The sequence below is a fragment of the Sinohyriopsis cumingii genome, chromosome 6 (assembly GCF_028554795.1).
Source record: "Sinohyriopsis cumingii isolate HCF-2022 chromosome 6, ASM2855479v2, whole genome shotgun sequence".
Taxonomy (NCBI): domain Eukaryota; kingdom Metazoa; phylum Mollusca; class Bivalvia; order Unionida; family Unionidae; genus Sinohyriopsis; species Sinohyriopsis cumingii.
Window position 1 is genome coordinate 115,676,130 of NC_142966.1, and position 14,510 is coordinate 115,690,639.

At 35.2% G+C, this 14,510-nt stretch overlaps 1 protein-coding gene across 1 annotated transcript in view; it reads left to right on the plus strand.

Annotated features, from left to right (window-relative positions):
• The window catches only part of LOC149797784 (heat shock 70 kDa protein 12B-like), a 102,921-nt gene that overhangs the window by 52,522 nt on the left and 35,889 nt on the right, over positions 1–14,510 (plus strand). The window contains exon 2 of the mRNA XM_089960482.1: positions 6,193–6,498. Within this exon, the coding sequence (XP_089816608.1) occupies positions 6,196–6,498 (303 nt within the window). The 5' untranslated portion in view covers positions 6,193–6,195. The remainder of the gene's footprint in view (positions 1–6,192; positions 6,499–14,510) is intronic.

Below are 14,510 nucleotides of genomic sequence, written 5' to 3' on the forward strand. Positions count from 1 at the left end.
TATATATATATATATATATATATATATATATATATATATATATATATATATATATATATATATATATATATAAATTTGTCTTCAAAGAATGGCTTCAATGAGTTTTTTGAAAAAGTAACAAAACAATCTTTAAAAAAAAACACTTTGCAAGACAAGTTTGTCTGTCCATTCATTACTTTTGAGTTTTGAGCCAGGGAGATGGAATCGACAACAATACACCCCCTCAATTTAGTCACGTGCGTGTATGTATTCATAAACAATATTCACTATTTCAGAAATTCTTGTAAATGTTCTAGAAAATTAGATCAATGAAAGATAAATTCGTGCTAACAAATAGAATATAGTCTGGTCCAATTTAGAGATTTTATAGCTGAATAAACGCTTTGAATTCATTTATATTATATCAATTATATTACGAGCAGTGCTCGAGTTTGTGTTATCCAGTGCGATCATTCTTGTCGACAGTGCGTTATATTATGATAAGATGCACAGACGGCTTTATGTATTATCTTGCGACCTTCCTGAAAATGATTTAATATGAGGACGTAAGAGCTTTAATCAAATGCATTGGAAGCAAATTTGCCAAATCTTGGCCATCTGACACTTGACACAGGCTGTATGGCATTTGCGCATAAAGTTTAACAAAATAAAAATTGTTTATCGAAGAAAGTTTCCTGTTAGTTCCTAGCTAATTGCATTGAAAACAATAGGTATAACTCTACTGTTTTCAGTCTTTTATTCTCGAAATACCATCAGTTTGTTTACAGAAAACGACCATTTTTGCATTTGCTTTCTAAAAGCGCATACTGGACACAATATATTTCTGTCTGCATTTACAGCTAAACACTCTTAACACCAAGTCATAGATAAAACTAGAAATATACTTATATTGATAAGGTAACCTCAGTTGACCATACACATACTAATTGATCTTGAAAGTTTACATTGGACACAGACAAAATTTGTATACTTACGCTCTGAACAGAGGAGTAAAATAATGGAAGTGAAAAACCATTGACAATGAGAGCAACCATTCTAAATCCCTTCCCATCATGACATGCATCTTTCGCATAGACTAAATCCAGAAACATGTCGACAGCAAAACGAAGTTTAACTGAACAAGAAATTCGTATGCTCAATGTCAAATCCAAGTCAATGAGCCATAGTTTTTGACAGTGACTTTGACCCTAAGTGAATGGTGTGAGCAGTAGTCTTGCAGAGCAAATATCTTTCCTTTGTAAATGAGTCCCTTGAATGAACAAACCAGAATTTAAAGCGTTTTGTATTTCAAGCTGTAAGACTGAAAATTGCCTCATTCATCTCTAGTTAACTGACAATTGCATCACTCATCTCGAGTTAACTGACAATTACATCACTCATCTCGAGTTACACCTATAGATACATTCCTTCCGAGAAACTTCGACTATAAGTTTGCTACAAGCTATAATCAGAAGAAAATAATATCACTGCATACAGTATACAATGTACTTTGGTCTCAGGATAATGACGAGCTGATATTTCTTTGAAGGGGTATACATGTGGATATAACTCATGACAGTGATGCAATTACCAGATTTACAGCTTGAAATACAAAATAAATGTTTTATTACTTTAAATTTTGTCCCGCTAGAGGTGTAAACACACGTGACGCGAGTCATCGAGGTTAGAATTCGCGTTCACATTGTCGATAAAAGGAAGAGGAGCCGGTGACGTTCAAAGAATCAGCCAAAGTAACTGCATATTTGTCTACCGTTGAACATTTCGCTCGGGGTCTTTTAAATACATAGACCTCAGCGAAAGATAAAACTGGGTCTAAATTTACATTGTGTGCTTTGACTCGTTTTGATTGGCTGCGAATCGCTCGAAGCTCTGTACCTGCCCCCGTAAATATCAATTGATAATGCCACTAGTACGACTGGTGTTCTAATCTTTAAAGTAGTATGACGGATAATTTGTACTGAGTACATATTGAACAGTCATTGTTTTAAAGCAATAATGCTGCAGGAGGAATAATATTTATTAATAGTTTCAAAACTTGCTAGTGTACTGCATGGATCACATCCACGCATGCGTATAATAGTCTGCCTCACCATATAGAACTTTAAAAATGTAGAATCTCTCTCTCTTTCGTGGAATATATATATATATATATATATATATATATATATATATATATATATATATATATATATATGGCGATGAGTGGGAGGGGCATATATATATATATATATATATATATATATATATATATATATATATATATATATATGGGGAGTCCACGAAAGAGAGAGATTCTACATTTTTTAATTTATATATGGTGAGGTAGACTATTGTTTGCTAGATATAACTCCTCTGAGCTACTACAAATATTAGATACAATTAAATAAATGCAAAAGTATTAGCACATCTACGCCCCTCCCACTCATCGCCTTATGTATCATATTTTTGCAATGATTGTGCAGAGCTACGCTCTACTAACCATCCACCATCTAATCCCAAAATTTCACTTCATTTAGAACGCACGCACATACTGACGGACAAGATCACATGGTCTCTGTTATACAATGAATTTCACTCCCAAGTGTCAACACCATGGTGTAGGGATTCAAATTCTAGAACTCTGTGCACGTCACAAGCGCATACCATCATTCCCTTTGTCTGATAACATACACTGATCAATTATCATGCTTCAATATATACTTCCTTCCTTCTGCCATTTCACTTCCCTCTATCTATCTATCCAAAGCATGAAATTATTTGTACATTATAATATTTTTTGCATGATTTTCTTACCATTTCCATCATTTCAATTGTTCGTTTTGTAGAATTTTGAATTATATTGATACTGTATCTCTCATATTCTGTTACAGTGTACAACATTTGTGAAAAAGGACAAGGCATAACTTTAAATTCTGTCTTAAAAGAAGCCAGTTATATGTCCCAAGACGTCTTGAGGACATTGTTTGCATAAATTGTTTCTGATTTAAACACGCTTAAACGTAACTGAGTAGCTTTATATTAACTTACAGAAGGCATCAAGTTTGTCATTCTGTTGTAGGTCTGTTTTAATCGTGCGTAGCGGCTCATATAAAGTTTAAATTTGTAGTTCGCATAAAGCTCTAGGAGATATCTGCACATGCTTTTCTCCGATTGAATGTAAAAGAAAAACATATTTATTTTAAATATAAATATTGGAGGTTCTCGATTGACTCTACTCTACAATATACATTGTAAAGAAATAAGCACCTGGTTGAAATATACTTTCTTATATGATATTTTCCATTTTTATGTTCATATTACTTCAGTCGATACAGTGAATACATACTGTTAGAAATATTGAGTTCGAATTTCATCAGCCCTTTTGTTTTCTTTTTTTCTACGTTAAACCTATTGCAACAGGACGATTTATTGAAGACACAAAAGATCATAAACAGTATTTGGTATCACGTTTTTCTTGTCTAACAAAATTGCACAGAAATAAAATTAGTACAGTAACAATTTTAAATGCCTGAAAATGCTACAGACTATTCTGAACTTGTGAAAACAGAACTATAATTACTGATAGAACTATAATTACTGATAGAACTATAATTACACTGGACAACAAATTTTTACAAAAGTCATGTTACTGAAATAAAATTAGTCAATTCTTATCAATTTTTATGTGCTGAACACGAATATGACAGTCAAATTGCAAAATTGGCTCTAGTTTTTTTGTAATCTGCAAGAAATTAATGTTTACATAACGAAATGCATTCCAATAGTAAAAGGTCAACTGTAATAGCCTACCTATAAAAAATCAAGTCATTGACTACATCTTAGATTTCTTCGCCTGTCTCTTGTACAGCTGTTCGGGAGCATCTCTGAGGAGTGTCCAGCAGTAGTCAGCCAGCATTGTAGTGGACCATTTTCCCTGGTATCTTTGTTCCATTGTTGCGATATCTTGATGAAAACGTTCGCCGTGTTCATCACTAACAATACCACAGTTGCTAGGAAAGAAATCCAAATGGGAATGAAGGAAGTGAATCTTTAGAGACATATTGCAGCCAAGTTTCTTATACTTCATCAACATGTCTTCTACTAGTTCCTTATAGTTTTCTGCCCTAACATTTCCGAGGAAGTTTGTAGAAACTAGGCGAAAAGCATTCCATGCTTGTTTCGCGTCACCTTCCAGCAAGTTGTTGAACCGGTCATCTTTGAAAAGCTCTCGAATCTGAGGACCCACAAAAACTCCCTCTTTAATCTTTGCTTCGCTGAGTCGAGGGAATTTTTCATGCAGGTATCGGAATGCTGGCAAAGTCCGGTCAATGGCTTTCACGAAGTTCTTCATCAAACCTAGTTTGATGTGAAGGGGTGGTAGCAAGATTTTCTGAGCCTCAACCAGAGCTGGGTGTTGGATATTCTTCTCTCCAATGGCTACATTCTGCCTGTGAGTCCATTCCTTCCTCATGTAGTGCATTTCCCTTGCTCGGCTATCCCACTCGCATAAGAAACACATGTATTTTGTATATCCTTGCTGCAGTCCCATTAAAAGGGCAACTACCTTTAAATCACCACAGAGGTGCCAGCTGTACTTGTTATACTCAATGGAATTCAGTAGCTGCCTTAAGTTATCGTATGTCTCTTTCATGTGGACAGCATACGCTACTGGAATAGATGGAAGAATGTTTCCATTGTGCAAAAGCACAGCCTTGAGACTCAGTTTCGAAGAGTCCACAAATAGTCTCCATTCTTGTGGGTCATGAGTGATTTTTAAAGCATTCATGAGGCCCTCAATATCGGAACAGAATATCAGATTACTTTCCTTTCTGAAGAAAGGCTCCAATTGCTGGTGGCGCTTTCGATATGCAGTAATTGTGACATCTTCTTCTAGAAGATTCCATTGTTGGAGTCTTGATCCTAGCAATTCTGCCTTGTTCTTTGATAAGTCCAAATCACGAATCAGGTCATTTAGTTCTTCCTGTGTTATTCTGTGTGGGGTTGATGATGCACCACAGTGAAAATCTGGATCACTGCATGCTGATGGACCAGGAGAAGAACAGGTCGACTCACCTTTGTCTTCGTCAGATGAATCAAGAGAATATTCTGCTGGAGGTTCTGGAATAGGAAGTCCCTCACCATGTGGAACTGGTCTCAATGCAGACGGAATGTTTGGGTAGACTATTCTCGACTTCTTTCGCTTCGTTATTCCGCCGGAAAGAGGAGGAACCAAGCAGAAGTAACAGTCATTTAGGTGGTTGCTTGGCTCTCTCCACACCATTGGGACTGCAAACGGCATTGATGACCTTTTGCAATTCAACCACTGTGAAAGCTGTGTTGTACATGTAGCACAGCATATATGCGGAGCCCAAGGCTTGTCTTGGTCACCAACCTTGCATCCGAAGTAAAGATGATATGCCTTCTTCACTTGAGAATTGATACTTTTCTTCTGGTTGGCAAATGTCACTTCCCCACAAATATAGCAAAAATTGTCCGCGGTATTAACACACTTTCGAGGCATTACTGTTCTTTATTGTACGTAAATGGATAAAATAATAAGTTTTATGTAACAGTAGCTTGAACTGTCTCGCACAACGTCTAAAATATTTTAAATGCTGAACCTATCTGATTGGGCTTTATATAGTACACTGTTTACGTCAGCTTCAGCAGCCGCCTGGCATTAGTATAATAGGCCTACACATGTATAGTACACTGCTGACGTCAACTTACTTCAGCAGCCGCATGGCATTAGTATTGCATTGCATCAGAAAATGACGCAATCAATTGTGGATGATGTGAGTATGATGGTATTATGCAATGTTACATCATTATTCCGGATGTTGCTGCAGTCCTACTGGAGAAATTTACACAGTGAAACATAGAAAATGAGGTATATGAATATCTTCAAAACGAGAGCCAATACAAATTTTTCACGGTTATATTCGTGTTCGGCACACCAAAATACTACAGATTAGGGCCTTTTCAAGTCAGTAATGATTTCACTGTTGACCAGTGTTACTGACGTGCACAATGTATTGGTTAGTCTTTTATCAAATTCGAGGATCGTGGATGAATCCTGTTTTTCTTTACATAATTTGTAGATTTTAACTAATTCCCATGTCAAATTGATTTACACTATTTACTAATTGTAAGCTTATATGAACGCCCTTTTAAACATACAATAGTAAATATCAATCTTTTTTCCGATTTTAGAAAATGGCATCAAAAATAGACAAGTTTGTTGTGGTTGCAATTGACCTTGGAACAACCTACAGTGGATATGCCTACTCATTCAGGCATGAACATAAAAAAGATCCAACCAAAGTCACAAACCCATTCTGGAATTCCGGAAGTCTTTTGTCCTTTAAACAACCAACATGCGTCCTGTGTAATCCAAAACGTGAATTTGACAGTTTTGGGTATGAGGCTGAAGATAAGTACTCAGCACTAGCTGAAGATGAGGAACACCACAATTGGTACTTTTTCCGACGATTCAAAATGGCGCTGCACGAGAAGCAGGTAATAAAATATTGCGGCATCATTACGGTAATATTATGTGTAATTTTCAAAATTAAATTGTTAGGTATAAAACTTATCAAAATATTTTATCTCTGAAACAACCAATATAACTGTATAACCCTAAAAGTGAATTCGACATTTTTGAGTATGGTGATGAATATCAGTGCACATCATTGCATGAAGACAATGACGATAAATATGTTATTTCTTCCGAAGATAGAAATTGTTGCTGGATTTTGACCAGGTAATATAATACTGCAGCAAGCGAATACATTTCAATTTTTTGCATTTTTTGTATGTGAAATGTTAAATATGAAATTTCTTCCCAAAGTGTGAATGATGAAATGAATCGATGATGACAGACTGTATCGTATTAAGTTGCCGAGTGTTATACAGTATAGGTTAAAGAATCTAAAAAGTGTATAAAATTGTAGACACTAAATGTATAACAAATAACAGAATAATATTATCCTTGTTATTTATAAAGTATTAAAGATGGTATGGTTTGTTTAGGTATGTCAAATTTTGCACATCTAGTGCATAAAAAATTGTCCTCTTTCACCATTATTTTAATGCATGGGATGCCTTCGAAAACAAATACTAAAATAAGAGAACAATTAAAAACACCATGAATTAATTGAGGCTTTATCAATCAACGTAGATTGATTCAGTTGTATCGCTCTTATTTAAAAGGACGTGTAAACATGTATGACAGTTTCATGACAATATCTGATTTTGTCAACATTTTTAAAGATTTTCATGTGTACTTCTTTTACGACTCTATAGTCATAAAGTAAGTAACATAAAGACGCAAATTCAAGACATTTTGTAAAACTTATCAAATAATTTACTTATCAAAATTTTCAAAGTTATACAATTGAAATTTACGATTAACCTGCAGTAGTATGAACTGAATCCAAATGAATCCTATAAAGTTATATTTAAATCCAAAAAGAGTAGAATATTACAAAGGAATTTTAAATCCTCGAAAATACCAGTCTGCCAAGAGTTCTGATGCATCACAATGGCATTGTTCATAAATCCTTTGAATAAATTCACGATAGTCCCAGAATAATAGTTTAGTCAAATAAGGACATTATAGTTCCATTGCATAATCTAAACGAATGTCTCCTCAAATAATATATAAACACAACAATAAATACGTGTTCGGGCTGACGTTACAATAAAAACATCAGAAAAAGAACGAACAAATTGTCCAGCTCCAAGGACATGTATTCAAGCATAAGGGGTGAATACGAATTTCGCTCCTAATAGCTACGTTCAAATGTGCGAATATCCACACCATACAAGAACCACCTGACCTAACCCATTTAGTGGAAAAATAACTTAATTCTTCTAAGAACCCACCTGATCGACCTATCTAATGGAAGACAACCCCAGAGTAGGCAACACGTTTAATTATTAATTTTAGCATTGGAGATCGTCAACACCTACATCAATAATTCAATAATTGTATACCTGTTTACAAAAATAACTATCTAATATCTTTATTAGAGATGAGCATTGCAATTTATGTTATGAACAAAATTTACACATAATATAGTTACAGTCATGTACCAAGAGTTGCGAAGAATATAGATATACATAACAATCCCTCATAAAGAAAAGAAAGATTGATGCAATACATAATCCTGTTACATATTAATCAACACAAAATATGATAATAATAACAAACTTACAGATGAGGATGTCTTATGAATGATACTGAGGTGTACACAAAAATAAAGCAATACTAATCTTCAATACTCGTGAAAGTGCATCTGCAATCTAGTTTGGTAAATTGTACTCGTAATTGATTGACCAGCGGCTCGGGGAACCATCTCAAGGTCTCCTTACAGTCTAATAAAATATATGGACAATAAATATAGTTGTATGAACACATCATGCACAAACAAACACACACACACACACACATGCACTCGCTAGCACATGTGCACACGTTTATGTAGTACACAATTCATTCTTTGATAAACAAATACAAAAATACAGCGTCTAGGTGACGTAGATGTTGTGATATTAGACCTTCCAACGTATTTAATTTAAGTACATCTCTTTTCATTTTGCTGATATAGGTATTCTTTTTGGCTAGGAGAAAACAAAAAATGGTTGTTCATATATTCCATCTCTATTTGTATCTTCTAACATCAGGCAAAATAACTATGTTCATTTTTACCCAGAATCCAGTGAGACACGTCATTCTACTGACTGGTTATCACTTTGCATTCTCAAACCAATATCTATCATCGCCAAGCAACCTTTATAAATATTTGAATCAAATCATATATTGGTCTTCTTTTAACCTCTATCTAAATATGAGAAATAATTCATTTTAAAACACCGTTAGAAAATGTTACTAATAAGATGAATAATTAAGTTTTGAATAATTAAGATTTTCAAAATTGTAACCAGTTGTCGTTTATGTGCGCTTTTCACAATGTTTTTAACAGGATTATTTATTTTTTTAAATATTTTTTTTTTCGAATTTAAATGTAACCATTTTATTCAAATCTACCGAAAATGTATATTCAGTGATGTTTTTCACTTGATGTACTTAATGTCGATTTTGTATTGTTGCAGCATGAAACTTGGTCTCAACTATATATGGTGGTCGGTGCTCATTTTGTTGATGAGAGTACTGGTGTTGTGATTACTGATTGCTATAATCGGAGACGGAACAGAACTAATATCAATCTGAAAGTGTTATAATGCCCAAATTAAAGCCACAAATCCTTCTCGATGGTTAAATAATTTATATGGTGCTTATTGAATTGCTATTGACAATTAGCACATTGGATGATCCACACAAATTTTGTGTTCTTGAGATATTACGCCACCAACCCCTACATCATTTGCGTCAACATATATTTTAAAAGATTTGACGAAACCTGGCGTCGAAAGAACTGGTACACCTTTAAGTATGGCCAATCATTTTTATATCGCCTCCTGACATTTTTCAGACCAATACAACTTGCTGTTCTTACACAAACTATTGGTCAGATGTTGAGCAATTACGGAAAGACCTCCGAATATATCCATCCAAGCTTCGTCAGGTATAGAGTGCACTTCATCTGGGATAATGTCAAGTACAAAACATAAATTTATGCAACATATTAGCATTAAGAAAAGCCAACAAATTTCGGGCCATACCCAAAATCAGGTCAGCTGCTAATTACTGGTAGCCACAGGGAATTCATGGATAGCTTGAGCATCTCTGATCAGCTACAGATGGTGCCACTAAGTATAAATTATCCCACTTGAACCATCTCATTATCAGGTTAAATAACAATAGCGGCTTACAAGACCCTGATGGTCCTATGCTGATTGCTCTGTAAAATTTGGTAGCGCTTGACGATCCTTGAATGGCTCTTACTTGCGCGTCGCTGGAAAATACATGTTGTAGAAGTATAATAATTATATAAATTTATATTGTGTTCGATGCAGAGCATCCACCCCTACCATCAGATTAAAAATAGGCAAGTGTGTGAAATGTAGTACAAAAATATAAATTTATATCTCGTTCAACAGGTGGAGGTTTCGCTGCTTCATAAGGAAAATTACTAGGTGTTCCATGGGCTAAATATCCTGGGGAGAAGCATCTTCCTTGATATAATTATTGTGATCTTTGTGTAACCAAGTCATTAATTTACGTGAATAATGTTTAAACTTAAAATTCTATTTAGTGAAAAAGTGAATTCTTTATAGTAAATTAATTATTTCTTCAAAACAATATTTCACAGCTGATACAACAGAATATGTAGGACTTTTCTTGTCTAGAAGAAATGAAAATCAAGACATAATGTAATAATTGGGAGTTCTCTGCAAAAATCGGAAGATATTATAAAATCGGGAGGTAGGCGTGGAGCGAGCCCCCCCCCCCAAATAAAATCGGGAGGTATTGTTTCCTCCCGGCGTGAAAGCTGACAGGTATGGTGTAATGTTGCTTACATCAAAGCAAACTACAACTCAGCTTTTACAGTATTAGCATAAGTTTCGAAGAATTATTTACGAAACTTTTCTATTGTTTTTTGGAGATATCATTAAAATTTAGTGCAATGGTGCCCATGATTCGACTCTAAGGGATGTACTTACTTCAGCGCGTAAACAAACCTATAATGCACATGCGGAAGCGCCATTATGTAAATACGTTCAGTAGCTTAATTGCGAGCGTTGCATCGAACCGTATTGTTTGTTCTTTGTGTTGTCATGCTGCGATTACATTTTAATGAATTATGTATTTACATTATTAAAGCAATGTTAAAACGTAATTACCGGTACAATGATATAAAAATGTCCAGTGCAATAATGCATAAACAAACAATAATCAAGTCAAAAGGGAGAGGTAGTGTTAAAGCAACTCGCGATTGCTAAATTCTTGTCATCGTTCGATCAAATTATACACAAATCTAAATTAGGCAGAAACAATAAGAAATCACAAAATTAAATAAATTACTTTTCAAACAAGTTTATACCATTTCTTTTTAATAATTATGCACACCAACCTCGAGATAAGTATACATGTAATGTTTTAATATAGGTTTGCCTAAATGAATGCCTCTTGCATCTTGACATGTCTTGGAGTTGTAGGTCGGCTTATACGCGGGTCATGCACATTTTAGTGTTTTTAACCTGTTCAGTTTGGGGATCGGCCTTATAAGCGAACGGGTTTATACGCGAGTATATACGGTAAACTAGTGTTGGGGCCGGTAATTAATCAACCAATTATTATTATAATAATGGAATCTATTTATTATAGCCCAAGAGGATATTGGAGGGGTAGAGAAGCGATTAGAAAACTTGTTGATGCGGCAAGTGTCGCACGTTTTGTTGCTGAAGATTGATTAACACGAGAGGTAATATGGCAAATTGCTACCACCACCTAAAAATATCTAGTACGCACATTTATATGTCAACATTCCAAATGCGGTTCATCAGGCAGATATTTTGTTTTTGCCACATGATACTATTAAAACTAGTAGACGTTAGCAGCGCACATATAAATACGCGTTGACTGTCGTTGACGTTGCAAGTACATATAAAAGGCAGAACCATTACCAACAAAAAAACATCGACTGAAGTTGCATCTTCGTTGAACATATTTATCAGCGAAGACCCGGGCCACAAGGTCGTCTACGATTGCCAAAGTTTCTGCAGGTTGAACCTGGCAAAGAATTCCTTGGTGCATTAACATCTTAGATGAAACAACATAACTTCAAAATCAGACGAGGGCATTCTGCAATTCATCAAGATGAGGCAATCGTTGATCGATTTAATCGAAAAATTGCTGAGCGATTTGTTTGGATATCAATACGCCCAGAAAATATTCCTTAACAAAGTGCAGGCGGATAGGAGATCTCGTGAATGGGTTGCAATACTACCATGTGTGATATATGCGTTAATTAATGGAATTTCTATGAAACCTATCAATACGGTCACAAAAAGAAAAAGACATACCAATTAAGAGACATGACTCTCTCTCTCAAAACAATCAGTACTAGGCAATGTGATTGTCAGATATTTATATGTCCTGGTGAACTTGAAGGAGGTAAAAAGAAGAGTGACTGATCCAGTCTGGAGTGTAACTACACATACAATTTCCATCGTGGTAAGATCCAGGGGTTGACTTGCAATCTTCAAAGTGGATTCAACTCTTCCTCGACATAAATTTGTACGTAAACGATTACAAATAATTCCTGAAATACACAATTACCACCGCATTCACTTATGTGAATGAAGGACACCTGCGCCCCGTCGTCGATTACACTCCAGAGAGGTCAGCATCACATTTGCGCGTGTGTGGCCGATACTGCTATTAATTCTATCCACGGTTAACTGTCTTGGATTATTATTCGAATACTGCCAGAAGATTACTGTGTTGCAGTTCGCACAATGTTTAATCTGTCGCTGTTTCATTATTATGATAAATTCGGCATCGAGATCAACATATTGCTTATTGTTTTTGTCACATTGCTTATAACCAGCTAATTTTGTCTTTACTATATCATCCACATAGTTTGATTATTATTTACTGTGAAGTCTATGATGACCTTCAGTAGCTGAGAAATTCTTCTGACTCGAGACATTGGCAGAGAAACTAAATTTGACCAGACATTACGATCATCAACAATCCATATATTTGTATCGGAAATACTTAGTCCAGCACTCACAGGATCTTAAACAATAGCATTTAAAACAAGATTTTGTTTACCACTGCAACCTGGAATCTCAACTTCAATATTTTGCCGTCACGTATCTGCCTTGCGATAACATAATTGTACAGGTCGATATGAATTTTTTCTTTATGCAACATAAATAATTGCTGTTCAGGTGTATCTCGAACTATTTTTCTACCTGCAACTATCAAATGAGTAAAAAATATCATTCAGACGAGTTTCTGGAATTATTTACACGCATTATTTCACACCGAATTTTGTCTGGTTGTAGTCTGATTAATGTTTCAAACTCCCTTAATTCTGGATCAAGAGTTCGGTAATCATTATTTGTTTCCTCATAATAATCTACAAACGTTTTTAGCCATTCATGCAGAGATGATCAAACAAAGGGTGGTAGTTGACCAAAATCTCCGCACATAATAACAGCATTATTCGAGTCAATAACCAATCAAGAATTATTTTTAACACATCTAGCGACACTGTGCATATTTCATCCCAAATATTGATCTTGGGAATGTGTTTATCGCCCATTCGTTCAAGAGTCCACTCATGTTCTTACCATCTAAAAAAAAAACTGTGATAAGTGTGAGATCTCACTCCACGTTTGCTCATTTCTCTGGAGAGCCGATGAGTTGAAGTTTACACAACCACATCAAAATTCCCTGAACAACTTCAGGAATAATTCAATCACATGCGTTGTTCTACCAGAACCAGCACACCCGTTAAGATAAACAGTTGTATGTCTACGTACGGGATCATCTTCTAGCTTTATTCTTCATTCGCCCCATGATGCATCAGTACCAATCTTTAACAAATCCGCTTATTTTTTATTTATATAAAATGAATCTGTGGCAACTATAACCACGGTATCAGGAAATCTGTTTATCTTCGATATTAAATTTATAGAAATATACGCTGAGATAGAAGATCTTAAATGAGTAAACTGTGTTGAGACACTTCGATATTAAATTTATAGAAACATACGCTGAGATAGAAGATCTTAAATGAGTAAACTGTGTTGAGACACTATCAGTATAGCTCACAAATGTACCTAATTTAGTTCCTTCCGCAAGTAAACATTATTCTGGCTTATAAATGAGCGTCTCTCCCTGTTGTATCAGTAATTATAAATTCGACGATAAGTAATTCTGTGCTATGTAGTTTATGATGGCATGAACCACCTTGAGCAAATTTCCCAATTATATTTCTGCCGAGATCCTATACAAGTTTATTTTCGTATTCAATATCATCGTGATTACGCTCCAAGATTTCGGCAAGAACAGATCTCTCAGCGACAGGCAGTCAAACTTGTTTCTGTGGACGATACGATAGTATTTCTTCGCCTACAACAAACGATGCTAAAATTTCACCATCAAGCATATATCGTAATAGCACTATTGGAACCAAACCGAGTTTGCGCAGAAATATTGTTACATCCAACGTCCACGCGTGCGCGTTATAATCAACGATCTATATCAAAGCTCCCTTTGATTTATATTTTGATTCGTACTCAATCTCACCGGTTATTGTTTTCACCTTATTGGAAATTTTAATTTATTTTAAAACTTGGCCACGTCCTTGATCTCAGCATCATGCTACTTGAAGCGCTGAGCCCACTCATTTGTTACGTCGAAGATATGTTAGACAATTTCCACGTATAGCGTTTGTGAAATGTTCTATAACTCGCTCAGCTACACAATTCAGCGTCGAAAGTTCATCGCTTTGAGATCATCGACGCTGGGTTTATCATTCAACGCATATATCGCACAAACAAATGGCATCAGAAGATACGCTCATTCATAATATGGTCTGTCAACAATT